The sequence below is a fragment of the Anticarsia gemmatalis genome, chromosome 7, assembly GCF_050436995.1.
Source record: "Anticarsia gemmatalis isolate Benzon Research Colony breed Stoneville strain chromosome 7, ilAntGemm2 primary, whole genome shotgun sequence".
Taxonomy (NCBI): domain Eukaryota; kingdom Metazoa; phylum Arthropoda; class Insecta; order Lepidoptera; family Erebidae; genus Anticarsia; species Anticarsia gemmatalis.
Window position 1 is genome coordinate 3,946,085 of NC_134751.1, and position 26,031 is coordinate 3,972,115.

The following is a 26,031-nucleotide window of genomic DNA, read 5'->3' on the forward strand; positions in this document are numbered from 1 at the left end:
CGTACCCAAAGGGTCAACGGAATCCTATTACAAAGCCTCCGCTGTCTGTCCGTTTGTCACCAGAATGCATCTCATAAATTGTAATTGCTAGGAAGCTGAAATTTTCACAAATTATGTATTCCGTTGCCGCTATAACAACAAATACAAAAAAAATTAAGCATTAAATATTTAAGGGGGCATACAATAAACGTGTTTTTTTTCCTATATTTTTGGTATGGAACCCTTCGTGCGCGCGTCCGACTCGCACTTATTTACAATTATTGGTTTCGGTGTACATTAAAAGGAAATTATTATTATACAACCATCAAGCGATCTATTAAATACAAGCTGACCCGCACAACTTCGCTTGCAACATAAGAGAGAATGCGTCAAAATTTTCCCCGTTTTTGTAACATTTTTTACTCGTACTCTGCCCCTATTGGTCGTAGCGTGATGATATATAGCCTCTAGCCTTCCTCGATAAATGGGCTATCTAACACTGAAAGAATTTTCAAATCGGACCAGTAGTTCCTGAGATTAGCGCGTTCAAACAAACAAACAAACAAACTCTTCAGCTTTATAATATTAGTATAGATTAAACACTGTATAAAATGGTGCAAGCCGAAGTGCAACTCAAAACGTTGACATTAGCACGCTGACGCCTACGCTGTTTTGGTCCAAAAATAATAATAAACCCGTCACTGGTTTATTAGAATCACGGAATAATTTCAGTAGGTATTCGCATAACTTTTGTGTGTTTTTAGATTATGCTGAGCAGAGATTTTGTAGACAAGCAACAGTGCACAAAAAAAACTAGATAACCCAAAAAAATCGCGTATTAGACTTTCTGCGAGTAGCTACGAAACAGTTCTCTAAATGTGTGGCACATTGTTTTATTCCCTTCGTAAGTTCAGTATTTTCTTTCATTACAGAGGCGTGAAGACTCTCAAGTCCCTGCAAGATGCAACCGGGTCGAATGTCTAGGAATCATTTAATGGGCGAATGGAAAAGTCGAATATAAAATTGAATGAAGTGCAGTTCCGTGTTACGGATCCCGTTCCCGTTCGTTCGAAGCGAAACCTTCAAGACTTGATAATTGATTTTGTAACAGTTTCAATAGAATGATTTTATTAGTATTCGGTAGTTGAATAGAAGCGAATTTCCTTTCAAAAGCCCCTTTGATGAAAGATGAACGTATTGCCTTCGGGTAAGTAAATTATTTTTAATATAAATTGATTCGAATAATTGTTATTCAGATATTATTATGTAAATGGAGAGTTGAATAACATTGTCGGTTATTTAATAAATACGTTTATTATTCTCCGAGTTTGGTAATTGCTTTATAAAATTTTGTTTTATTTCTGGACTGTTTATACATATAAGGTCAAGATATTATAATGGTTTATTTATAAAAAATAATTTTTAGATATTAACAAAATTATGCTTGAAACTATATAATAAAGTTTGAAATAGAAGAAACCACTTATGGGTATAATTCAATACATAATTGGATACGGGAATTAATGCAAACACGGATTTTAACGGTAAAATGCGTATTCGCGTTAATTCCAATATATTAAACATGCAACGCGAGATTTCATTCATTCAATAACCCTTTTGATTGTAATTGATATAAATAAAATATAGAACTGAGAAAAGGATAAATCAGTCATAAAATAAATAAAATTAACCTATTAATATCCGACTGCTGGGCAAGGCTTTCCTCCCGTAATGAGGGAGGGGTTAGGCCTTGCGTCCACCATGCTGGCCAATGCTGGTCTAAAGAACTCTCAGGCATGCAAGGTTAAATCAATGTTTTCCTTCACCGTTGGAACAAGTGATACTTATTTCTAATACACATATAACTTTGAAAAGTCATTAGAGTGCCTCGGGTTCTAAACTGCAACCACTTGCGTGGGAGATACCAACTTACACCACACGGCTATCAACACTTACTCTAAGAAAAAATGCACTATCTTAAAAACAATAAGTAAAACCTAGTGAAGTAAGTACGGTTTTTGGATCGAATTTCACTGGGAGCTGGTGTTACGTTTCATTAATCAGCCGAAGGGTGATCCGGGCCGCTAATTGACGGCCACTGATAGTCCAATAATGACTGTTTCGCTACCACTACCGTCTAATCTACTGAGCCAATACATTAAGGGTGGACCTTCCAAATTGAGCGTTGATCCGCCCTAGATTTTGTTTCGGTTCCTTAAAATTAATATTGGTGGATTTTTTGAGTTGAGTTCAGAGACATTTTCTTTTTTTCATTTATTCATTTATAATCGCAATGTATACTATAAATTACCTATTCGGTTCTACCTCGGTTTCGGTTATATCATCTATTATATTATGAAGTAAACTTTGACAGTTTTTTTAATAAACAATTTACATTTTGTCTTAAATCAAAACAGAAGTATGATTTTATATTAACTTTATAATAGAATAGATATCTATAAAAAAAAATATCTATTAAATCCTCATATGGCCGCTACACAATACGGAGCATAAAAAATCACGCTACAAAGAAAAGTTTATGGTGTTTTAGTAAGAAAAGTACATAGGTACATAATATGACTTCAATATACCAAAAGTGAAGACAGACGTGACATTTGGATACCACCCACATTATAGGAGCGAGCCTATTGCCATAATTATATTAACTACAATATTAAAGTAGAAAGTAAGACCATACACGCCTATAGAAAGTTTGTATAGCCCTACATTATTCAGTTTTATATCGCACTAGCTGACCCGCGCAACTTCGCTTGCGTCCAATAAGAGAGAATGGATGAATTTTTTCCCCGTTTTTGTAACATTAATTACTGGTATTCTGCTCCGTTTGGTCGTAGCGTGATGATATATAGCCTAAAGCCTACCTCGATAAATGGGCTATCTAACACTAAAATATTTTTTCAAATCGGACTAGTAGTTACTGAGATTAGCGCGTTCAAACAAACACACAAACAAACTAACTCTTCAGCTTCATAATATTAGTATAGTTTTGTGTACAAAATTTCTGTTTCAGTCCAAAATATTTGTATAATCACATCTCGACGTCCCCATTGTGAATATTTGTCGCGATGTTGAACACAGAATAGTGAATGGAAGCGGTTGATTAATGTTCGCATTCGAAAGGGAAATTCGGCCTAAATCAATTCCCAACAATTTATAACTCTCTCGATTCCATTAAATTATAATTGTTGTTTTACATTGTTGAACTGAATAAGTTTACTGAACGTCTTGTTTTTAATTGCCTATGAATAATTTATGATCATAAGTATAGGTTTATATGTACCTACTGCATTTTACAATTGTTTTGTAAAAAATACATAGGTACATAAAATAACGGCAAACATAAAATCCCGCCTGTTATAACCGAAGGTGAAGGTTGATGCGTATGAAATACAACCATATTTTGCTATTAACAATGCTATTAACAATTTGCTAGTAATACTGGCAAGCCTATTGCAATTTTTTGAGTTAATTATCAAATTCCGGGCTAGTATTGAGGAAAAATAATTAGGAAAAAATAACTTTGCCCGACCCGGGAATCAAACTCCAGACCTCATGATCAGCAGTCGGCTGCACTACCGACTGCGCCATAGAGGCTATCTTAAATAACTGTACGAGTAATACTTTAGTATCGATACCGATTATATTAGGTCGGGGAAAAAGTCTTTTCGCAATGTAGTATGTATGAACTTGTAAAAAAATCTTTTCTCTACACAAAAAAGCTCGATAATTGGGTACCTCATGAACCGTGTACTCATTTGTGATTCTTGAAGCCAAAGAGATTTTATTACAAGTTCATACATACTATAATGCGAAAAGACTTTTTCCCCGACCTAATATGTCACCAAATCTCCAAACATTTTACCGATAGGAAAGATCGTACCAAAAACACATTTAAATCTAAAATACAAGTAACCCCATGAGAAACGTTACAAAACCTATATCTGTTATGCAGAATGCGAATTCGGATAAAAACGACATCATTACTACGCTGATAACAAACGCTATCGCAGAGAAATATTACGCCAATATTACAGGAACCATTACGTGGGACGGGAAGCAGGAGAGCAGACAAAACGAATCGCGTGAAATGTTGGTTCCACCTATAAGACTATTCAGCTAAACAAAACTTAGCCTTAGTGCGTTACTACAAGGTTGAAATCAGCTTGAATGTGTTAGTGATTCGGCGGTAGTTAACGCATATCACGCATTCGGATTGCCGGCTCTGCCCAGGTGGAAGCGGCGTGATCGATTGCCCCTTTGTCGCGTCGCACCTAAGTTTGATATTAGAGGAAACATTTCTTCTGTTGTCATCGCCCTTGGCTTTCACATAGTATTGATGGATTGCAACCGCAACCATACGAGACACGTCATGTTTTAGTTTTTTATTGCCGTTGACACCACGGTGACTGCAGCGGAAGATAAATTCACGTGAAAAAATTGCGCGGTGTAGAGCGTTTCTCTTTCATGTATCTCAGATTATAACTATTTGAACGGTGTTTTACTTTGTATTCTTCCTTAGATTGTAGTGATTAATACGTTACGGCAAACAGCAATGTACTGAATAGTGATTATGAATTGGACGAACACTAGTTGTCAACTGATACGTGATACGCATACAGGTAGCTGTACCTAGATTCTCTACCACTATCGACTACCGACAACCGGCTAGCTATCGAAATTTTGACATTTAGAATGTACTGCCAAAATGTTTCCTACGACACCCGTCAGAGGCGCTGATCAGATTTTCATACAAAATTTCTCGATGACAGTTCGGTTGTCGGTAGTCGATAGTAGTAGAGAATCGAGGCACTGAATTGGTAATGCAAAAGAAAATTGTGAAGACTACAATTTCAACTTTCTTTTAAACTAGTTCAGTAGAACTTCAATTTACAAATTTTTACCTTTACAATTCATCCGAATTTTCTGCATAGTGAACTACTTCGACTCTACCTAACTGCAAACTAAGCAACTATAATCAGTTCATTGTACTTGAAGTTACGAACGTGCTTCAAAAAAGTATCATTTACCGTCGATCTACAGTCCGAATAAGACGTTCTCTTAAAGCTGAACACATTACGAACAGACCCCCACTTAACTCATTTGTGGGGTAAGGAAACTGTGATGAGGTCGTCACAACTTGTTCACAACCCCCCCCCCTTTCTCCCTCTCCCACAACTTTGCCACCTTACTTTAATAGACATCGTTTAGTAAATCACTGGTGTTCCCTTTAATTACGCATTCCAATCTTTCTTTTAAACTTTGCTCGTATTTTTGGCGGCGTGTGAAGGGTTCTGATCTTGAAAGTTTACCGCAATTTGTGTGGAAGTTGCAGGCGATTTTTTATGTTTTGCCAATAGCTACACTAGCTGTGCACTGATTAAACCACCTTATAGAAAAGTTTATATCAAGTTGAGCATTGCATTTCGCAAAACATTTGCATGCCGTACCTACTTTGAACTGCGGACTGCCGCGACTGCCGCGTCTCGGGTCTCGGGTTCGAATCCCGGGTCGTAGATCTCCGTGCCTCGGAGAACACGTGAAGCCGACGGTCCTGCACCTGATCTCTCGCTGGTCGCGTCGCGCGTCGTTTACCTGTCCCGCCGGACTATGAGAGTGAAGGAATACATAGTGTTCCTGTGTATTGTGTACACACATGGACAGTATAAACAGAGTCCTGTACCGTTGGTCAGTTATAATGATGAAACCTAACCTAACCTAACCATGTATCGGCTAAAATATTATTGTCATCATTATCATCGAATAAGTGAAAAAAAAACTGTCGAATTACATAGAGTATGATGATGATTACAATTTACATAACTGATTTTTATCTGTTCATTTAGACATTAATAAATCAATGCTTAAATGAACTGTAAATAAACAAAAACAGTTAAACTCAACTAAATAAAGAAAGTATATACCACAATATGCACTAACGGAATATTTAATCAGACTTAGTTGCTCAATGTTTAGTAGGTCAGTATGTTTTGGTTTCGTCGTCAATTTAAACGGATTTGGCCAAGAACCTAACGTCGATTCAACAAACTTGGACTTTGAGTCATCGAAACCTCTCTCCTATATAAATAAGTTGTGCCTCGGAGCGACTGCCACTGAAACCGGCTGTTGACGAACTTAAATTGTGTTTCCGAACCGACTAGCTGTTTGCGTTCAAGATGAGTCCCGAAATAGAAAAGATATTTCCAAAAATATTTGTTAAAATAAATTTTGTTTGACGTGAATTATTCACGTTTGTCCAAGGGCCGTTGTTTAATTGGTTTTTCTTCAATGTGTTGTTGTACCGATTGGAATCAGGTCAGTTCGAATTGTCCGACCTTCGCCTGACTGTCTTCAATTATTTTTAGAGTAACAAATGCTTCGGAGGTTCGTTGATTGCAGGCGCTACTTTTGGTCACAATTCTTCGAATTGAACAGAGTGATTTGTTTTCTTTGAACTGTTTGTTACACTTGCACTAACATAACTTATAGAGTTGTCAAATTTTAATTGAAGAAAGTAAATTTTATGCTCTAGTAACTCCGAACTACGCAAAAAAAAAAACAAGCGTATCAAGTTTTTTTCCAGAATTGTATCGAGTTCGTTTCATATCATTTTTGTCCTCTTATTTGATATTAAATTGAGCTTTTCACATAGACTGACGTTAAATTTTTCGCACAAAAATTCACGATTACTTAATGTCAGGGTCCCAAGTGATTCGCGATCCTCTGACCGTGTAATTTGACGTGTTATTATTTAGGATAGCTACACCACATTAAACAAGGGAGGGTTGCCCGCTATAACCTTTAGGTGTTCTAAAAATACACAGTGTCAATGGTTCGGGCCGCCTAAATGTGCAGGTAAAACAAAATAATTTAGATACCCGCCATTGTCACCTGAGATTTGAATTCTTTGAGAATTATCTCGACGTTTTATAGATATTAATAACGCATGTGGGTAATTAAAGCCGAATGTAGATAATGAAGGCTTTAAACCTCGCTTTACTTTTAGTTTTGACTTTGTTTGATTCACCGTAGATGTAAATGTCTTTGATTTATTATTGAAACAAATGGTAGATCGACACAGTCCATTATTGATGTAATCTTATAGTCGAACACTGTCTCTTAAGATACAGGTTTCCCTAGTTTAAGAGGCAGGGTTTAACAATATTGTGTACAGATTTCCTGCAATATTCATGCAATGCTGATTCTACCTATTCTAGGCTTAAATTTTCTTAGTAAAATATCCTTAGATTTTAAGCTTAAATCTGTGTTTTTGGAAATAAATATATTTTATTTTATTTTATTTTTTTTAAATATTGCTTTTATGTTCACTTTATTTTTTATAAATCTTTTCATGCGGACGGAATCGCAGGCAGAGACGTGTAATATCATACTTTTTCTTTTCGCATGGTTAGTGTTCAACCTAGTCTCAAAGTTGTTCAAACCGCCCGAAGGCCTGACGGAGCTTAACAACTGTATTATCTCAATTGACAACAACCCAGATCGACTTTTGACGTGCCCTCCGAAGCACGGAGACGCTGAGTACCTCGAGTAAATACTATTATACAGTCACCCATCAATGGAATGACCGCGCCAAGGTTTGCTTAACCCACAGATTGTTTACCGACCGGTGAACGCTGACTATGGACGATACAGTGAGTAACACAAGGCGCTTTGGTGCAATAGCTGGCGACATCTTGCCACTAAACTATTCTAGCAGTAAGGCGGTAACAAGCTGTTGATAAATTAAGTTGTCGGCTTGCAACAGGGACAGACTTCTACTGAACTTATGGCGTTGTTTTGATATTGATTTTAAAGATAACGAATTTATATATGGTCGTAGTTAAGCAGAAAGAACTCAATCCACGTTTTGACTTTTCTCTGGATCTTTTCTTTGGACTCTCCTGAGGGTAAATTTTGACACTATTGATACTGTAGGTTGAGTCGAGGTAGTAGGAAAAGTAGTTTTCATGTACATTTTAAAAATAGGGATTTCACTACTTCATAGATTTGACCCTCAGGAGAATGATTGCATACTTATTCCATTGTGATCAAAGTGTGGATTGAGTCCTTTCTGCTTAACTACGTCCAATTATAATAATAATAATAATAAATTTAACCCATTACTGTCCCACTGCTGGGCAAGGGTCTCCTCCCGTATGGAGGGTTTAGACCTAGAGTCCACCACGCTGGCCAAGTGCGGGTTGGGGACTTTGCATGCCCTCAATAAATGTATTATTATAATTATATATATATATCCTTTGATTATCCAAGTTAGTGGATTAATGTTATATCCTTACAGTTTCCACTCGTATTTTATGTTTTGAAACGTTTTTTGGGTCTAACATATAATGAAACGATATTTCAAAGATTTATTTATTTTAATTTGAGAATAGTAATAGGATAATCAAATAATTGAAATTTTTATGATGAATTGTTGTTTTTTTTATTTTGTTCAATGACGCCGGAAACAGTTCTCATCCACACATTTAACATACTTATAAGAAACCTTTTAAAACCAACCAACTTTTAAACCAGAAAAAAATATTGCCACTAGTTTATCGGAAATTTGATCGAGACAAAGTAACTACAAGGTCATAATTACTTTAAAAATATATTCACTATTTACCATTTTGTTACAAAGTTAAGGAAACGACACGTACCAATCTCTATTATTCACTTATGTTAGTTTCTCAAAATACCTCATCTGATAACAAAAAAGAAAACGCATTCAGAATAAAACCAGCACAATCTTACGTACATTTTACACCTTATTCTACTTTAAACCTATTTCGCCCCATTTTTTCCCCATTCGGTCTCCGTTTCGTTCCCATTTCGTTCCAATTCCGGCCCTGTATCGCGATGCTCCTGTTATCCACATCTCGGATATTGTTTCTCAACAAGGCACTTAGAAAAATTACAATTACTGCAATGAAAAGAAGATTTGATATTGCCTCCGCCTTTAGTGTTGTTTACCCCTGCTCCTTTCACATAGATGATATTGTATTTTCCTTTATTGAATGAAATATAATTCTATTGATACCAAATTAAATATGTCTGTAATGGATTATGTGTCCGCAGATTATGGGCTTTTTTTTCAAAAAGTGACTCGTAATAAATTTAGTACGAAATATTTAATTTACTTTTAGGTACAACAAAAGGTGTCATACCTCGCCTCCAACCTAATACATAACTGCGATTTGTATGAATGTTTGGTACACAGTCACACCAAAACTACTTTTTGTTAGATCTTTCCCACGGTTGACGCCGCGGGCAGAAGCTAATGAAAATTGAGGCCTACCAGAATAAATATGTGGCTAAGTTGTATATATGTTACTGTAAAAGCTCGACCAGTGTTAAATCCTAAGATTTTCCGGTAAAACCTAAGATTTATCAACTTTCAATGGTAAAAGTCCGAACAATACTTTTATTTCGACATTTTACCTCTATTCACTTGATAATGCCGAGATGTCGCCGGAGCCACGCTTCGCGGGGCTCCTCCTTCTGGGTGCTATAAAAAAAATAACCACGAAGGCTAAGGTGGGCCACCTCAGCCTTCTAACCTAGCCTACCCATGTCGGTTTGCCCAAAATTCCTTCTTTATAACACGTTATGATATGAATTTATCAACTTTTACCGTGTGATTATGTAAATCCTAAGATCTATCAAGTGAATAGTGGTAAAACTTCGAAATAAAAGAATTGTTCGTTTACCATTGAGAGTTGGTAAATCTTAGGTTTTACCGGAAAATCTTAGGATTTACCACTGGTCGGGCTTTTACAGTAACATATATAATAACATCATTACTTAGTATAATCCTTCGTCTTAGAACTAATTAATAATGCACATGCAATTTGCGCACACAACCTATCAGCCCGTCTATTAAATATTAAACTGTAATGAAAATAGTTATCTGATTATTGAGTTTGTGTTAATACGAGAAACGTATACATACTTACCTAATAGTTGCATTATAATGTACGAGCAATGCAACTCGGCGTCGCTTTTCTGACAATGAAAAGAACACAAAGGACTTTACCCACGGCCACAATTATATCAGCTTAGCCTTTTTTTCCAAACTATGTTGAGTCGGCTTCCAGTCTCACCGAATGCAGCTGAATAGCAGTGTTTTACATGGAGCGAATGCTTATCTGACCTCCACAACCAAGTTACCTGAAATATAACACGATACAGTTCGGTAAGACTGATTGTCAGACTTTCAAGTTTCTGACTACTGTTAACGACTGTCAAAGATCTTCGAAAAAGACACCCGGGGCCCACAATTTAACGTGCCTTCCGAAACACGGAAGAACTCGATAAGTTTAAGATGGTCACCCATCCACAGAATAACCTCGGCAAGCGTGGTTTAACTTCAGAAATCGATCCGCGCGGCTGTCGTTAACTAAGCCACGAGGTCCCCGCAGCCACAATGTTTATTTTAAAAATACATTAGGTTTGCCACTACATGGGATGCCACATGTTACATGCCAATGCTGATGACGAAACGTGGGTGTATTTCATACACCGCTGCGAAACATTCGTGATCGCGTTTGTATGAACATTTCATCAATTAGTGGTCATAGACTAAGGGCCTTTGTACGTCAGATCTTCGTAATTTATACTTTTATTTTCGTTTTTATTTTTTTCTTTTTCTTTTTTTTAACAACGCATTAGGTATACCTTTTGTGTCGCGGCGACTTTAACAAACATTCAACCAACGGAAACACAGAACGAAAAGACCCGAAGCAATTTTTTGTGGACCGCGCAAATAATAATTGCTCCGTGTAGAATTCGAACCCACGACCGCCCGACGCATTCGTATTGCCGTGGCGACCTAAACCATTGCGCCTCGGAGGCAGTCAATTAAATATACGAGGTTAAAGTTCGTCAGTGCGTGCTCCTAACATAGGCCAAAATCGTAACTTTATCGTTAGTTTTTGCATCGTGACTTTAGCAATAACCCTAAAATTGTTGGCAAGCCTACTTGATTTGCCACACCTACTAAAAAACAACGATTCGCCCTTGTTTATATCTTTGAGTCAAAAATAAATGTCAATTTAGAACTCTGCATAAACAAAGATATAACAGTTATAATAGAAGACAAAGCATGAAAAAAACAGTAATTAAAAATCCTCTGTATTATTAGTGAAAATATTTCTATGCAGCAAGTCACAGATGAATGTTACTTTGTAAAATGCCACATTTTATAATTAAATACAGCCAGCTTGTTCTGTGCTCCAGGCGTTTTCCGGCTCTCCCCCTTGTAAGAGACAAGGGGCTGCAGAAACTGAATAATGATATAAATGATAAAATGTTCTTATTCATTGTGATGTGTTTTGATTCCGTAAAAATAATGTTATTCTGTCGGATACATGTAATTTACATACAGTAATAAGTCATTTATAAATTATAAACTGCTGGGCAAGGGTCTCCTCCCGTAATGAGGGAGGGGTTAGGCCTCCTCTCTAGTTCCACCACGCTGGCCAAGTGCGGGTTGGGGACTTTGCATGCCCTCAATAAATGTTTTAAACAAATTTTTAGGCATGCAAGGTTTCCTCACGATGTTTTCCTTCACCGTTGGAGCATGTGACACATAACTTCAAAAACTCATTGGTATGTTGCCTCGGGTTCGAACCTGCGATCACTGGCGTGGGAGGTGTTAACTTATACCACTCGGCTATCACTGCTCTTAATAAGTCATTTACGGTTTTATATTTATAGGCATTATTACGTCTCTTAACCAAGTGCCTATTAATTGATACGTTGTTGATAATTAGGCTTGCTACACACATATTCGGTTTGGTATTATTTATCAAACAACAAAGTCGAAACAATTACGGCATAAGCCGAACACTTGATCGGGTTATCCTTCGGGTCGTCACATTTGAAATGCCGCACGGCGCGGTAATGCCGAGCGGCATTTTTCCCGAACTTTCATCTAAACATATGAATTTTGCCGCCCGGCTATGCCGAATTATGCCGAACCGAATATGTGTTTTGCAATCTTTATTCTTCGTGCATTAACTCAAATATATCCGTCAATATATTTGACAAAAACATTGGCCAACGCAAAAAAAAACTGCAGTAAAACTTAAGTAAAACCCCGAAATAAATAGTAAAACATAAGTGAAGTGGGCAAAAAATTGCACCTGTTTTATAATTTAAATAAAAATATGGTACTTTAGTTTAAGTCATATTCCATCATATAACAACTATAAAACAAATAGGAAAACGACACTACTTAATAGAAGAAGGTTTTTTACATATTTCTAGGAATTAGCCGATGACATAGCATACGCAGTACTTATCATTAATTCAAAGTAAATCATACATTTAATTGTATGTGTACATTTATTTTATTTATTATATGTGTAAATGGTTTTGCATTTAATTATTATTGGAAGACTGCATGTTAAAATATAAAATCATTTGGTATAAGATAATATATAAAATGTGTTTAACTAATATTGCTCTACAAAAATAATGTAATATGTATACTAAAATATAAATAATGTATACTAAAATATTATATTTACTGTGTAAGCTGAAACACGAGTTATTAGGAACGATTTGGGTTTATTAAATAACCCATGAATCTCTGCAAGGATCTTCTCGCAGCACGAGGGAGAGGATAGGCCTTGAATCCACCATACTGGCTAAGTATGAGTTGTGGACTTTGCATACCTTCTAGTACTGCTCTAAGGGACTTGCAGGCATACAAGTTTGAGTCAAGATGTTTTCCTTCACCGATGTTTTTTGTTTGTCGTATAGTTAGTGGTCAATCTAGTGTCAAAGTTGTTCAAGCCGCCCGACAGGACTTTGACATGGCTTAACGACTGTTATCTTAGTAGACAACAGCCGGGACCGACATTTTACGTGCCCTCCGAAGCACGGACGGTGGTGGTGACTCTGCGGCCACCCATCTATGGAATAACCGCGCCAACGGTTGCTTAACCCACAGATTGGTTACCGACCGGTGAGCGCAACTGGCTATGGGCGCCACGACTTCACCAATGGAACTAGTAATGATTATTTCTAATACACACATAACTCCAAAAAGTCATTGGTGTGTTGCTTGCGTGGGAGGTACAAACTTATACCACCCGGTTATCACTGCTCTCAATAATTTACGTATAACCAATAAAAAAAATAACCGTATGAAAATATTTAAAAGCATTTCCTTTTATTAGCAATCATAATAAAACATAATAAGAAATAAAATGTGGTGTTATTAAATTAAACAGGAAAATGAACTAGTTTCCCCATAATAACTGATAACACACAAACAAAAACCGCGAAACAGTGATTAGCCAGACATACAACAATAAATAGACATTTGCAATATCAAATAACCATAACTCCGTTTAAAGATTGCACCTATTAAACGACTTGACACCTTAACATATAAATATAAGGTTGAAAATCGTGTAATGTGAAAGTATGTAACACTTGCAATTCTATGCCAGAGAAATGGACTCAGGGTATTCCCTCCCCGTCCAATATTTATGTATTCTCGGACGTGTAAAGCGAGTGATGACTTAATACCGTTATTACGGTACCCATTGCTGTCTAGACACGGTTGGAAAATGTACTTATTTGTGGTAATGAGTCGATGGATTTTGCGATAGGATTGAACGTAATCATCCGTTGGTATTATGGTAGGGTTTTAGTTAGAGGTATTTGCACTGGGGTTGGTATAAATAAGCTGGAGCCTACAATGGAGTGCACTGTCCCGGAGGTTGCAAACATGAAGGCTTGTTTTGTATTTGCTTTATTTATAATCGTTTTCGCGGTTGTAACGTCGGCTGCGGAAATCCGAAATGAAGGTAAGATCATACTTTTACTAATTGTAGTCATTTGTTATACCAAAGAGAGAGAGAAAGGGAACTTTCAAACTTGATATAATGCCCCTGTGATTCAAGTTGTGTATACACAGCCTGATTAATATATCCCAGGTTCAATTTCCGGGTGGTGTTATTAGAGTATGGCCTCAGTGGCCGCAAAGAGCTTGATAACGGGCCCGGTATATAGCAATTGACTGGTTTCCTACAAAGGCAAAAAAATTGCTGATCATATTTAAAAAGCATTATCAATAACGCAAAAATAAAACATATCACCAAACATGTCTTTTTGTTACAGATTCATCACAAACTGTAATGAGACGGACCGTTCGCGACTTGCCAGGCCACGGTTGTATATTTTACCAGTGCATTGCTAGCTGTAAACAAAGAGGATACAAAAACGGTGGCTACTGCACTATCAATGGATGCCAATGTCTTCGATAATGACGACTGATGTTGCAACGGTGTTACACTACCCACTACCGACAATCGATTAGCATTCGCAAGATTTTGTGTTAAAAACTGATCAGCGCTCGTCCTCAAGAACCATTTTTTTATTTATGATATTTTCTATATCTCACGCTCGTTGCTCAATAGTAGCGAGTGTAATAAAATTCTATTTCTATGTGTATTTTAGTAAATAAGGAATAAAATTGTAAAAAGAAAGTGAGTTTTACTTTTTGGTAAATTTGTAACTTTAAATTCTTCTTCTGTTCAGCAGTATTTCCGATTTGGACGACCACTGAGCGGAATATTTGAAATTTGGCATGCAGGTAGATGTTATGACATAGGCATCCGCTAAGAAATCTATACTAATATTATAAAGCTGAAAAGTTTGTTTGTTTGTTTGAATGCGCTAATCTCAGGAACTACCTACTGGTGTTAATTGAAAGATTATTTCAGTGTTAGACAGCCCATTTATCGAGGAAGGCTATAGGCTATATATCATTACGCTACGACCAATAGGAGCAGAGTACCAGTAAAAAATGTAACGACTATACAAATATTACAAACGGGGATAATTATGGCCCATTCTCTCTTATGTGACGTAAGCGAAGTTGCAAGGTTCAGCTAGTGAAAGAGTATAAGCAAGCTAAGAAAGGATTTCGATCAATTTTACCCCCAAGGGGATAAAAAAGGGAATAAAAGTTTGTATGAAAATTCTGTCAAAATGCGTATTATGTATCTCAGTTGACAACTAGTGTACGTCAAATTGATTTGTATTCAGTACATTGCTGCTTTGACTGTGTAAATCACTACAACCCAAGGGGAAAAAAATAATTTCAACCTAGCAGCAACTTTCAAATAGTTGTCAATTTAAATATGTGTTACGCCCTTCGGAGCCACTTCGAAGACCCGAGAACAAGTCATAACGTTAATACAGGATGATATTCTAAGTACACCTCGTCAATGCACAAGTTAATTTATGTAAGAATATTACCTTCCATAAGGAAGCAAATCGGATATGATTCCCTAATACTATAATTAACTCAAACGATGAAAGCAGTCTATTGTATTCACAACAAAGATGCGTTAGGGATCAAAATTAATATGTGAACGAAGCTTCAGCAATCAAATTATTAAAACTAGTAGAAGCTTCTCTTCTAGTGATCAATCAGGTAAAAAAAAACAATATTCTATAAAAAATTACAAAATAAAGTATTATTCAAACTACAGAAGGAAAAATAAACTGTAAACTATTTACACGATAAATACAAAATCCGAACAGAGTAAAGCTAATATTTGCCTTTGTTAACCAATTTGTATGGGCTGAGGAAATATGAAGGTATCGTTGACGGAACAATCGCTCGTCCAATCACTGACAGGTCTCTTATCACCTTCTTCTTCCCAGTTCCAAAGTAGTAAGCGTGGATGACGAGCTTCGAACAGTAGCTGGGATTCTTTTTCCAGATGTCTGGTGTGATCCTGTAAGTGATGTGGATTGTTTTTTTACTTCCACCAGAAGGGTTGTAGTAATTACGATCTGCCCAAGATGCTGCTTGATTTGCTACTCCTCTATCAGGACAGCGGTACACAGTAGTCCAATCCGAAGCGTGCTCGTCAAACCATTTGTGCTTCGAAACTTGTCTATTGTTACTCTTAATCCCGTTTGCCCACCCGGCACCCCCCGGCATCTCCAGCACCCAATAATCAGTAGACATGATCGCCGCGTGCCCAACCAATCCACCGATACCACGTCCCGTAATCAAAATATCTCCCTTCTTCACCGTATTGACAAAACGTCGCTTATTATCCGCCGTACTGCGCTTACTTATTTTTCTTTCGAACAAAGACTCCTGAGTATCGGGCAATATTCCAAAGTTGTTCATAACGAGCCACTGCTGGTAATTAATCGGCTGACTGCCATTCAATGAAATGTATTCCTTGTACAAATCTTTGAAGATGTTTCTTTCGTCCCTTTCAAATGATTCGAGGGTATATTTTTCGGGATTGATTATTCCCATGTGGACGCCGAGCTCGTAGGCACTGGCTGTCTCGCTCGATACGGTGTCATTCCGGCCTGGAGACAATAAATTGTGGACCGCTATTTTATCGTTCATTCAGTAACATTTTTGGTACAAAAAGATGACATATAAACGAATCTGTTTCGATATATCATTTTGCTTGACAAGTATGCAGATGTGACCACTCTGGTGAGTGACCTTATTTATTTTAACGATGTTCGTAAACCTACCGGTAGCAATTATAGTTTTTCAGTTACTTTACCTAATAAAATAAATTTCACGATCATTATTTATTATGTATTAATAAAATACGAGCATTACGTGTTTGATATATTTATTGACAGAGAATGCCAAATCGTTATATGATTAATATATGGCATCTACCATAGAGTAGAAGGAGTTTAGGTGGAGTTTAGGTTCACCACATTTCTCCCCTCCTAACCTCTTAGCTGTTCTGCTGAATATAAGATGCAGCCAACACCTGGTTGAGGTGTCGGCGCCAGACATCGCCGTTGTCGGTGCGGATCTCATAATGAAGTCGGCCTAGACGTCTTGTGATAGTACCAAACTGCCAATGGTGCTTAGCACTCGTGTAGTCACGGGCCTGTACTCGTTCGCCGACTTCCAACTGTCTGACCTTGATCTCTTGATGTTTTGATGTAGTTTTTTTATGGGTGTTTCTAAACATGCAGTGTAATGCTGTTCGAACTTCTCTTCCAAACATTAACTGATAAGGTGTCTGACCATTCAAGTTTGGTGTCCGTCTGAGGCGAGTTTTTACCATGACAAGTTTCTCTTGAAGATTACCCCTTTCTCCCTCTAAGCTTCGTAAGATTCTCTTGACTGTTTGTACGTATCGTTCAGCTTGTCCATTGGTTGCAGGGTGGTATGGAGCAGAGGTTTTGTGCGAAATCATACAGTCTTTTAGAAATTTTTCGAACTCTCCCGATACGAATTGTCGGCCATTGTCTGAGACAAGGAGTAGAGGTGTTCCATAGGTGCAAAATAGTTCTTTCAATTTTTGGATGCACCAAGAGCTTGTCGTTGATTTAGTAGGTATAATCTCTGTCCATTTCGAAAATGCGTCTACAACTATTAAAAGATAGTATCCGTAAACAGGTCCGGCAAAATCAATATGAAGCCTTTGCCAGGGGCCCTTTGGGTGTTCCCAGTGGTGTAGTGGTGCTTTCTCTGGTTCATTTTGTTGTAATCTACATGTTCTACAGGACTTAACTTTTGTTTCGATATCATTGTCAATTCCTTTCCAGTATACAAAACTGCGGGCCAGTAGCTTCATTTTCACAATGCCCGGGTGACCGAGGTGTAGTTCGTCCAGCACTCGTTCGCGTAATGTTTTTGGGATTAAGACTCGCGTTCCTCTTATTATACATCCATCTTGTAAAGTAAATTCATTATCATTGTAACCGAACGTTTTAAGTGATCGGCCAGTTTGTAATGCGAGTACTAATGGTGTATAATCGGAATCAATACTTGTCTCTTTCGCTATGATATTTGGGTTGACATCAATGGTATGTATTTGTTGAAGTTGAAAGCTGTAATTCTGGTCCATTTTGTTTGCCTTTGTGTTTTCTACTGGGAACCTGGATAGGTAATCTGCATTTGAGTTGTTAGGCGAAGTTCTGTATTCAATGTTGTAGTCAAATCCAGATAAGAAATGAGCGTAGTGGAATAATCGCATTGTACTCATTGCTGGTAACGTTTGATGTGGGTGGAAAATTATTGTCAGTGGTTTATGGTCTGTCACTAGGATAAATTTTCTACCGTAACAATAATAAAAGAACTTCTTCAATCCCCAGTATATGGCAGTAGCTTCTTTGTCAATTTGGCTGTACTTCTTCTCGCTATCCGATAGTGTTCTGGAAGCGAATGCTATCGGTCTTTCTGTTCCATCTGGGAGTCTATGTGATAGTACTGCTCCGATTCCCAGTGGAGATGCGTCTGTTGCAAGAACCAAGGGCCTCTTGGGATCAAAATGTATAAGTACTCTTTCGCTTAGAATTTCTTTTTTAATGTGTATAAAGCTCTGTTCGCATTCTGTAGACCATCGAAAACTAGATTCTTTCTTGAGTAAGTTGTTCAGTGGATTCGTGATCGATGATAGGTTGGGTATAAATTTGTTGTAAAAATTTGCCATTCCAAGAAATGTCCTCAATTCTGCGGTGTTGACTGGGCGTTCTGTTTTAATTATTGCGTTAATCTTTTCTCTGTTTTTGTGTAGACCTTCTTTGTCGATAGTGTGTCCCAAATAGTCGATGCTTGTTTTGAAAAAGTGGCACTTATTTTTGTTTACTCGTAGGTTACTTTCTTTTAGTTTGTCTAACACGAGCTTAAGTCTCTGTAGTAATTGTTCTTTGTTGATGCCTTGAATGATGATGTCATCAAAGAAACATTTTACACCTTCGAGATCTTGAAGGAGTTTATCCATAAATTTCTGCCAAAGGCTCGGCGCGACCTTAACGCCGAACATTAGGCGGTTCACCTTAAAAGTGCCTCGATGCGTACTTAGTGTTTGTAGCATTGCGCTTTCTTCATCCATTGTCATGTTGAGATATGCCTGGGTGATGTCGAGTGTACAGAATAGTTTACCTCCGTTCATCTCTGCAAATATATCTTCTATCATAGGTATTGGATATTGTTCATCTTGTATGACTTTATTTAGTGTAACTTTATAATCAGCGCACAATCGGATACACCCATTCGGTTTGACAACTGGTACCACTGGAGTACCCCAATCAGAGTGGTCGACTTTCGTGATGACACCCTGTTTGCATAGTCGCTCGATCTCTTCATCCACTTTGGTTTTTAAAGCGTACGGTATTCTACGTGGTTTGATAAAAATTGGTCTTGTGTTTTCTTGTAGATTTAGGTGTCCTCTGTAATTGGGTATTTCGCCTAAGTCGGATCGAAATACTGATGTCTTGTAAAGTTCCAAAAGCTGGTCTAATTCTAGATTTTCTGATTGCTGTAAAGTTTTTATATCTGCTAAATTTAGAGTTTCGAGTTCTTTCATCCAACTCCGGCCAAAAACGGGGTCAACGTTGTTGTTGATGAGGTATAATTTACCGTGGAATTCTTTTCCTTGGCATCTGCATTGAACGTATGCAACACCTGCAGGTTCGATTACTTCGCCGGTATATGTTTTGAGTTTTATATTAGTTTTAAAGATTCTTTTGCCGATTTTCAATTTTCTGTAGTCTCGTAATGACATAGAAGTAAGTGTGGCTCCAGTGTCAAATTCCATTTTCATCTTAGCATGTTCAATGTGTACCGTTATCATGTATTTTTCGGATGTTTCACCAGATATAACATTAATATCATTCCATTCATCATCATCGCTTATTGCTGAGTCGTTTAATTGATTTATATCCGGTGTAGTCTTACTGGGCTTCGCATCTGAGCGCCGTTGTAGACACACACTAGCTAAGTGTCCGACCTTCTTGCATTTATAGCATGTTATGTTTATAGCGCTACATTTCTTGGTTTCGTGATTTAAACCACAGCGGAAACATTTCCCTTTTAAATCTCTTGGTGTGATTCCTCTAAAAGGAGATTTTTTTGAATTATTGTAGGAATCAGTGGAAATTTTATTGATATTGTCACTACTTGGTTGTTCATTCGGAAGCATTGATGTATTTTCTGCTTTACTCATTTCAATAGATGTTGCAATCTGTGTCAGGTGTTTAAATGTACATACTGTTCGGTCTTGTAAAATTTTTGTACGTGCGTCGCTATCTTTCAATCCTCTTATGAGTTGAAGAGATAAAAAGCTTTCTGAAATGTTTTTCTGGCAGTGTTGACATTTAAATTCGCAGTTGGTAGTGAGCTTTTTTAAATCTGCGGCGTATTGCGCTACTGTTTCATCCGATTTTTGAGTTCTCGATATAAATTTATGTTGTAGAACCCATTTGCTAGGTTTTGGGTCTAAGTAGTCGTCAAGTGTTTCAGTAATTTCGTTAAATGTCTTATTCAATGGTTCGTCTGGTGCTATTAAATCACATAATTTTTCATGGAGTTCTGGTGATAATGTAGACAGAAGAATATTTGTCTTCATGTGGGGCTCAGTAATTTCATTAAGTCTAAAGTACACTTCCAGACGTTTTTTAAAGTTATTGAACGTTTCTGATTCATGTAAAGGATTAAATTGTATTTTTGGTATAATCTTATGGTATTGGTATATTCTATGTTGGTCTTCCTGTCGCTGACCTTGAATAATGGTTTTTTTTGTTAAAAGTTTTGATACTAAAATAGTGTGAAGTTCTTCGAATTCGTAGCCGTAATTTTGTTCGTGTAAATACGCTGTTTCATCGTTATCATCTATGGTTTTGTTTTCTATCTTCTCTTGTAACTCTCGCAGTGCTGTTATGGTGTCCTTCAAGGCTGCGGAGCGAGCGGTGATGTCCTCGTCAGACATCGTCGCCCTCTGCTCGATGTAGGTATCGAGTCTGGTGAGCATCCCACGTAGGGTGCTCCGTTTTTTACGTAGCTTTTCCATTTAGGTTCAGTTTTTCCTCGTCGCCAATATTATGTATTAATAAAATACGAGCATTACGTGTTTGATATATTTATTGACAGAGAATGCCAAATCGTTATATGATTAATATATGGCATCTACCATAGAGTAGAAGGAGTTTAGGTGGAGTTTAGGTTCACCACATTATTTATTCGCCTAGCAGTGCTGGGTAACATAATGAATCTTGCACGCTTGGGAGTTTTCTTAACAATTCTAAAAGAAGTGCACAGTCTCCGACCCGCACTTGGTGACAGTGACGCAAGACCTTATTCCTCTTTCATTACGAAACCCATCACTAGACTTTTGTGCCTAATATTTTTCTTAACCCCTAACTAACCCACTGCTGGGTAAGGGTCTCCTCCCAAGCGAAGGTAGGGGGGTCGGCCTAAAGTCCACCACGCAGGCCAGGTGCGGGTTGGGTACTTAGTATGCTGTCACCATTTTTTAGGCATGTAAGATTTTATCACGATGTGTTCCTTCACCATTAGAGCAAGTGATCATTATTTCTAGTGTTTATATAAGAAACGCATATAACAGATAAATACTTACCAAGTAAAAACGACTCGCTGATGCTTTCATCGCTGGTATCTTCACCGAGCACCTGTGAAACAAACGAGAGGATCACAAGGAAACACAACTGTAAAGACTTCATGATACTTTCAGTTATAATACGAATGCTTCATTATCATTCTTATATACAGGACTATTGTGTAAGGTGCTGTATTTTATGAACCACTTGATCACAGTGTGCGTAGTACAGTGTGATAACACGATAGCAAGTGACGTGACAGTCAAACAAGATAAATTTGCAGCAACGTGATTTTTTTTTTATTCAGCACTGTTTTGAGTTTGAGTTTGACTTTTTACTTAAAGAAAATAGTTCATACGAAATGCGCTAAGAGCGCTGATATTTGTTTTTTCTCAAATGTCAACTCCCGCACTAATTATTACATCCAAACAACGAACACAAAGCACAATCTAACCGAAACAATTATATGTGGATCGCACAAATAATTGTTCTGTGTGGGGACCAACTTCACTACCTCCCGACACAATGGTAGTGGCGTGGCGACGTAAACCACTGCGCCATGAAGCAGTCATTTTAAATTACTATTAAATTAACTCACTGGTTACACTGTATAAGGTGAAGGAGGACTAGGCAGATAAACAATAAACATATCACAATAACACAGAATATTTGAGTAAATTTACTTTTTATTTAGAACTTTGAGATAGTGTTTTATGATCCCAGGTAAAGAACCTGGATTAAAACGTTTTTAGATCACCTTTGTTTAGTTTATCTGATTGTTATTGTTGAATGTATTTCCTGTTATGACTAACTAACTGACTCACATAAGAGAGAAAGGGTCAAAATTTTCCCCGTTTTTGTAACATTTTTTACCAGTACTCTGCTCCTATTGGTTGTAGCATGATGATATATAGCCTATAGCCTTCCTCGATAAATGGGCTATCTAACACTGAAATAAATTTTCAAATCGGAAATCAGTAGTTCCTGAGATTAGCGCGCTCAAACAAACAAACAAACTCTTCAGCTTTATAATATAAGTAAGTATAGATTTAGAACTTTGAGATAGTGTTTTATGATCCCAGGTAAAAAACCTGGATTAAAACGTTTTTAGATCACCTTTGTTCAGTTTATCTGATTGTTATTGTTGAATGCACTTTTGCACAACTGACTTCGCTTGCGTCACATAAGAGAGAATGGGTCATATTTTTCCCCTTTTTTTTAACATTTTTACTGGTAGATACTCTGCTCCTGGCCGTCGTAGCGTGATGTTATATAGCCTTACTCAATAAATAGGTTATCCAACAGTAAAAGAATTCGCACCAGTAGTTTCTGAGATTAGCGCGTTCAAACAAACGAACTCGTCAGCTTTATAATATTAGTACAGTTAAATAAAAATGGATTATAAATGCAATTTTGTAGATAGTAAACATGGTATAAGAACTAGGTTATGTTTCAGATTCCTCAATGAGATTTGGGTCTTTGCGGGTCAACAAACCTTATGTATATCGTTTTACGTTTTATGGATTTATAACTAAAGTCTTAAGCGTGATGTTTTTAGCATGGGGATCGCCTAAATCTTATCTGTGATTAAATAAGGACCTACAAATAAAAAGTGACTATTAAAGAACATTTCACTAAACACATCCCCTACATTTACTATACAAATTGCCCATTAGTGAACTACTGAAATGACTACTTTAAGTTTTAGTTTAAGATATCAAAAAATAAATCAATTTAGAGATCTGAAAGCAATATTCTTGTAATTATTTTTGGTAAGGCATCGATGTCGTTCCATTCGTATAAAATTTTGCTTTGAAAATAAAAGTATACCTTTTAAAGCACAATTTTTTCAGCATTGTCAATTGACACCTAGTGTGCGTCAAACTAAAAGCCACTATGCAATACATTGTTTCTCTGATATAACGTATAAATCACAATATAATCTAGGGAAGAAAATAATGTACAGCATAGTGGCTTTCAATTAGTTGTCAACTGAGATACGTGATAGCTCCCCAAGCCGTAAAAGTCTGTGACATATATTGACCCATTCGGGCTCATCTAAGACGACTATTTGGCGGCCGTTTTAATAATTTAAGGATCTTAAGATAACTCAATAACAATAACACTAGGAAAATAGGGAATCTAAGGATTAAGCTGAAGATTACGGCAATTTATTGTAAGGCTTTATTGTCCTTGACGATGGCAGTCCCTTTTCGCGTTATAGTTCGTGGAAGCCCGAATGGCCTGTGTTCTTTAAGAGTGCGCTAATCTTAGAAGTAAATGCCTCTAACAAGACGCTATAGGAAACCCCTTTTTGGAACTGGATGAAAAAGTTATTTATATAAAACATCATACAATTTATATATACTGAAACGTGGATCATTGGATTTCCGAATTTATTTATCTACAGGTCGTTGTAAATGTTATCATTATAGTTTCATATTTAAATTAACTGTACCTAAATTCGTCTTCACAAAATATTTTAAAATATACTACACGCTATTGTCCGCGATTTATCCAAATAACATCTAGCTATGAGCTATTTGTGTACCAAATTTTAAATAAATGCAGTTTTGAATTATTCAATAATAAACATCTGTAAAAACATCGAAATATATTCTTTCGTATTTATAGTCAATGAGATAGAATAAGGTATTTATATCCCTATTAAGGTTAAAGTACTTGAAATCGATCTAGTACATCGGTGAAACCCCGTTCACACTAAGATAATAAGTTGTGTCGAGTGCAATGTCCCTGATATCATTAGCCAACTTTATACACACACTCTATCGCGCGTTCTAAGGAGCGTATAGGATAACGCGCGGAATAGCCTGGGCGATCTTCGCTCGCGATTATCTTCGCGCGTACTGATGAGTGCGGCGCGTGATCTTTAATTTGCGCGCTCTTTCACGCACGATTGTTGTTTCATGCGCGATAGAGTATGTGTGTAAATATGGCTATTGCAGTGGTATCACCTTTGAATCGTTATAATTTTCTTTCCAATAATCTTAACATTATCTAACAGGAATAAAATTCGCGTGATACTACAGGCACACGACTGCTAAATACAACGCAATTTCCGAGTCAGCAAATGGACTTTTTCTTATCGTCTTCATTGAGGTATTTTTCTATTATTTTGTAGGTTATTCTCAATTATAGTTCGTAGTTTGGTAACGTGACCGGTGTTTGACAAAAGACTCGCCCCATTTTCTGTAGTTCTGACATTACAAATGGCGAATCGCGGGTGAATTTTTACACATTTGCCTTCACCTTCGGTTAAAACTGGCGGGATCTTCTTATCTTCTTATCGTGTGGTTAGTGGTCAACCTAGTGTCAAAGTTGTTCAAGCCGCCCGAAGGCCTTTGACATAGCTTAACGACTGTTATCTTAGTAGATAGCAGCCGGGACCGACTTTTTACGTGCCCTCCGAAGCACGGAGACGCCCAGCTCAAATACCACTATGCGGTCACCCATCTATGGATTGACCGCGCCAACGGTTGCTTAACTCGCAGATCGTTTAGCGACCAGTGAGCGCAACTGGCAGGATGATATGTGTAAGTTAATAAATTCATCCCACTAATATTATAAATGCGAAAGTTTTGTGAAAATGTAGGATGTTTATTACTCTTTCACGCAAATACTACTGAACCGATTACGATGGGATATAGGTAGCTGAAGACCCACTATAACACATAGGCTACTTTTATCCTGGAGTTCCCGAGGGACCGGGATTTACACGGGAAGGATTTCCACGCGGACAAAGTCGTTGGCGGCTTCTAGTGTAAAATAAATCCAACTGTATAATACTAACACAGCAAAGAATACTTACTACTGCATACACTACTGTCATCGATTAGAAATTCTTAAAAAATACCTAACAACATTTTCTGTTCAACTGCGTCAAAGTCATATCAGTGAATAATCCGTGCGATACATTAACTTGAAAAAATGCTACATTTACACATTTTATGAATCACTGTTGTAATAAACAAACCAAACCTTCAATCACGTGGTGAACGAGTGCATGCTTCAGATGGGAGAGGGAGCAGCACAAACAGCGACGAACGCGAAGCCTTAATGTGCTGGTGTAATCTGCGCAGAATAACTATGAATTAAAATTCAAGAAACCCCCGATTTTACACTTAATTTTGTTTTCATGCGTTTAATATATTGGCTAGCTAGGTTAAGCCGTTCTTTTATTCCCAGCACGAACTTTTTCATCATACGAAGCTATTTGAGACCCCATCCGAGTAAATTTCCTCTCCTCCCCTCGCTTTCACATCCTACAACTTTTTAACGGCTCAACCGATTTTCATCAAACATGTCTAAGAACACTCGCACATAAGACTTAATCGAAATCACTGCATCCGTTCGGGAGTTATGATGCTGACAGACAGACAGACACACACACACACACACACACACACACACACACACAGACACGTCAAACTTATAACACCCATTGCATCGGGAGTTAAAAATGACATTCGCCATGATGAACTATAAACATCATTTAAAGTAATTAAACTAGGAGTATAAATACCGATTTTACCACTTCTGAATAACTAACAGTTAGCCTATGAGGTCTATCTGATAAGCTCATTGTTTAGACACTCATTTTATCAATCAGATGGTATCAAAAAACAAAAGAAAAAATATTTCTGAAACAAA

At 37.2% G+C, this 26,031-nt stretch overlaps 2 protein-coding genes across 2 annotated transcripts; one reads left to right on the top strand and one right to left on the bottom strand.

Annotated features, from left to right (window-relative positions):
* The first annotated feature begins 13,692 nt into the window (after positions 1 to 13,692).
* Positions 13,693 to 14,671, top strand: LOC142974123 (gallerimycin-like). Its single transcript, XM_076116278.1, has 2 exons — positions 13,693 to 13,820; positions 14,134 to 14,671. Exons 1-2 carry the CDS (start codon positions 13,712 to 13,714, stop codon positions 14,277 to 14,279), a joined length of 255 nt encoding a protein of 84 aa, XP_075972393.1. The 5' UTR covers positions 13,693 to 13,711; the 3' UTR covers positions 14,280 to 14,671.
* Positions 14,672 to 15,470: 799 nt separating this feature from the next.
* LOC142974294 (putative 30.3 kDa protein) lies at positions 15,471 to 21,514 on the bottom strand. Its single transcript, XM_076116532.1, has 2 exons — positions 21,381 to 21,514; positions 15,471 to 16,356 (listed from the first exon to the last, which is right to left on the bottom strand). The coding sequence occupies exons 1-2, from the start codon at positions 21,481 to 21,483 to the stop codon at positions 15,572 to 15,574; spliced, it is 888 nt and encodes a 295-aa protein (XP_075972647.1). The 5' UTR covers positions 21,484 to 21,514; the 3' UTR covers positions 15,471 to 15,571.
* Between the last annotated feature and the right edge of the window lie 4,517 nt (positions 21,515 to 26,031).

What these genes read in the sequence shown, in the direction of transcription:
- LOC142974123 (XM_076116278.1), top strand. Translation starts at nt 13,712, where the DNA reads ATGGAGTGCACTGTCCCGGAGGTTGCAAACATGAAGGCTTGTTTTGTA. An exon ending in TGCGGAAATCCGAAATGAAG is followed by an intron (nt 13,821 to 14,133) that starts GTAAGATCATAC and finishes TTTTTGTTACAG; the next exon opens with ATTCATCACAAACTGTAATG.
- LOC142974294 (XM_076116532.1), bottom strand. Translation starts at nt 21,483, where the DNA reads ATGAAGTCTTTACAGTTGTGTTTCCTTGTGATCCTCTCGTTTGTTTCA. An exon ending in CAGCGAGTCGTTTTTACTTG is followed by an intron (nt 16,357 to 21,380) that starts GTAAGTATTTAT and finishes TATTGTCTCCAG; the next exon opens with GCCGGAATGACACCGTATCG.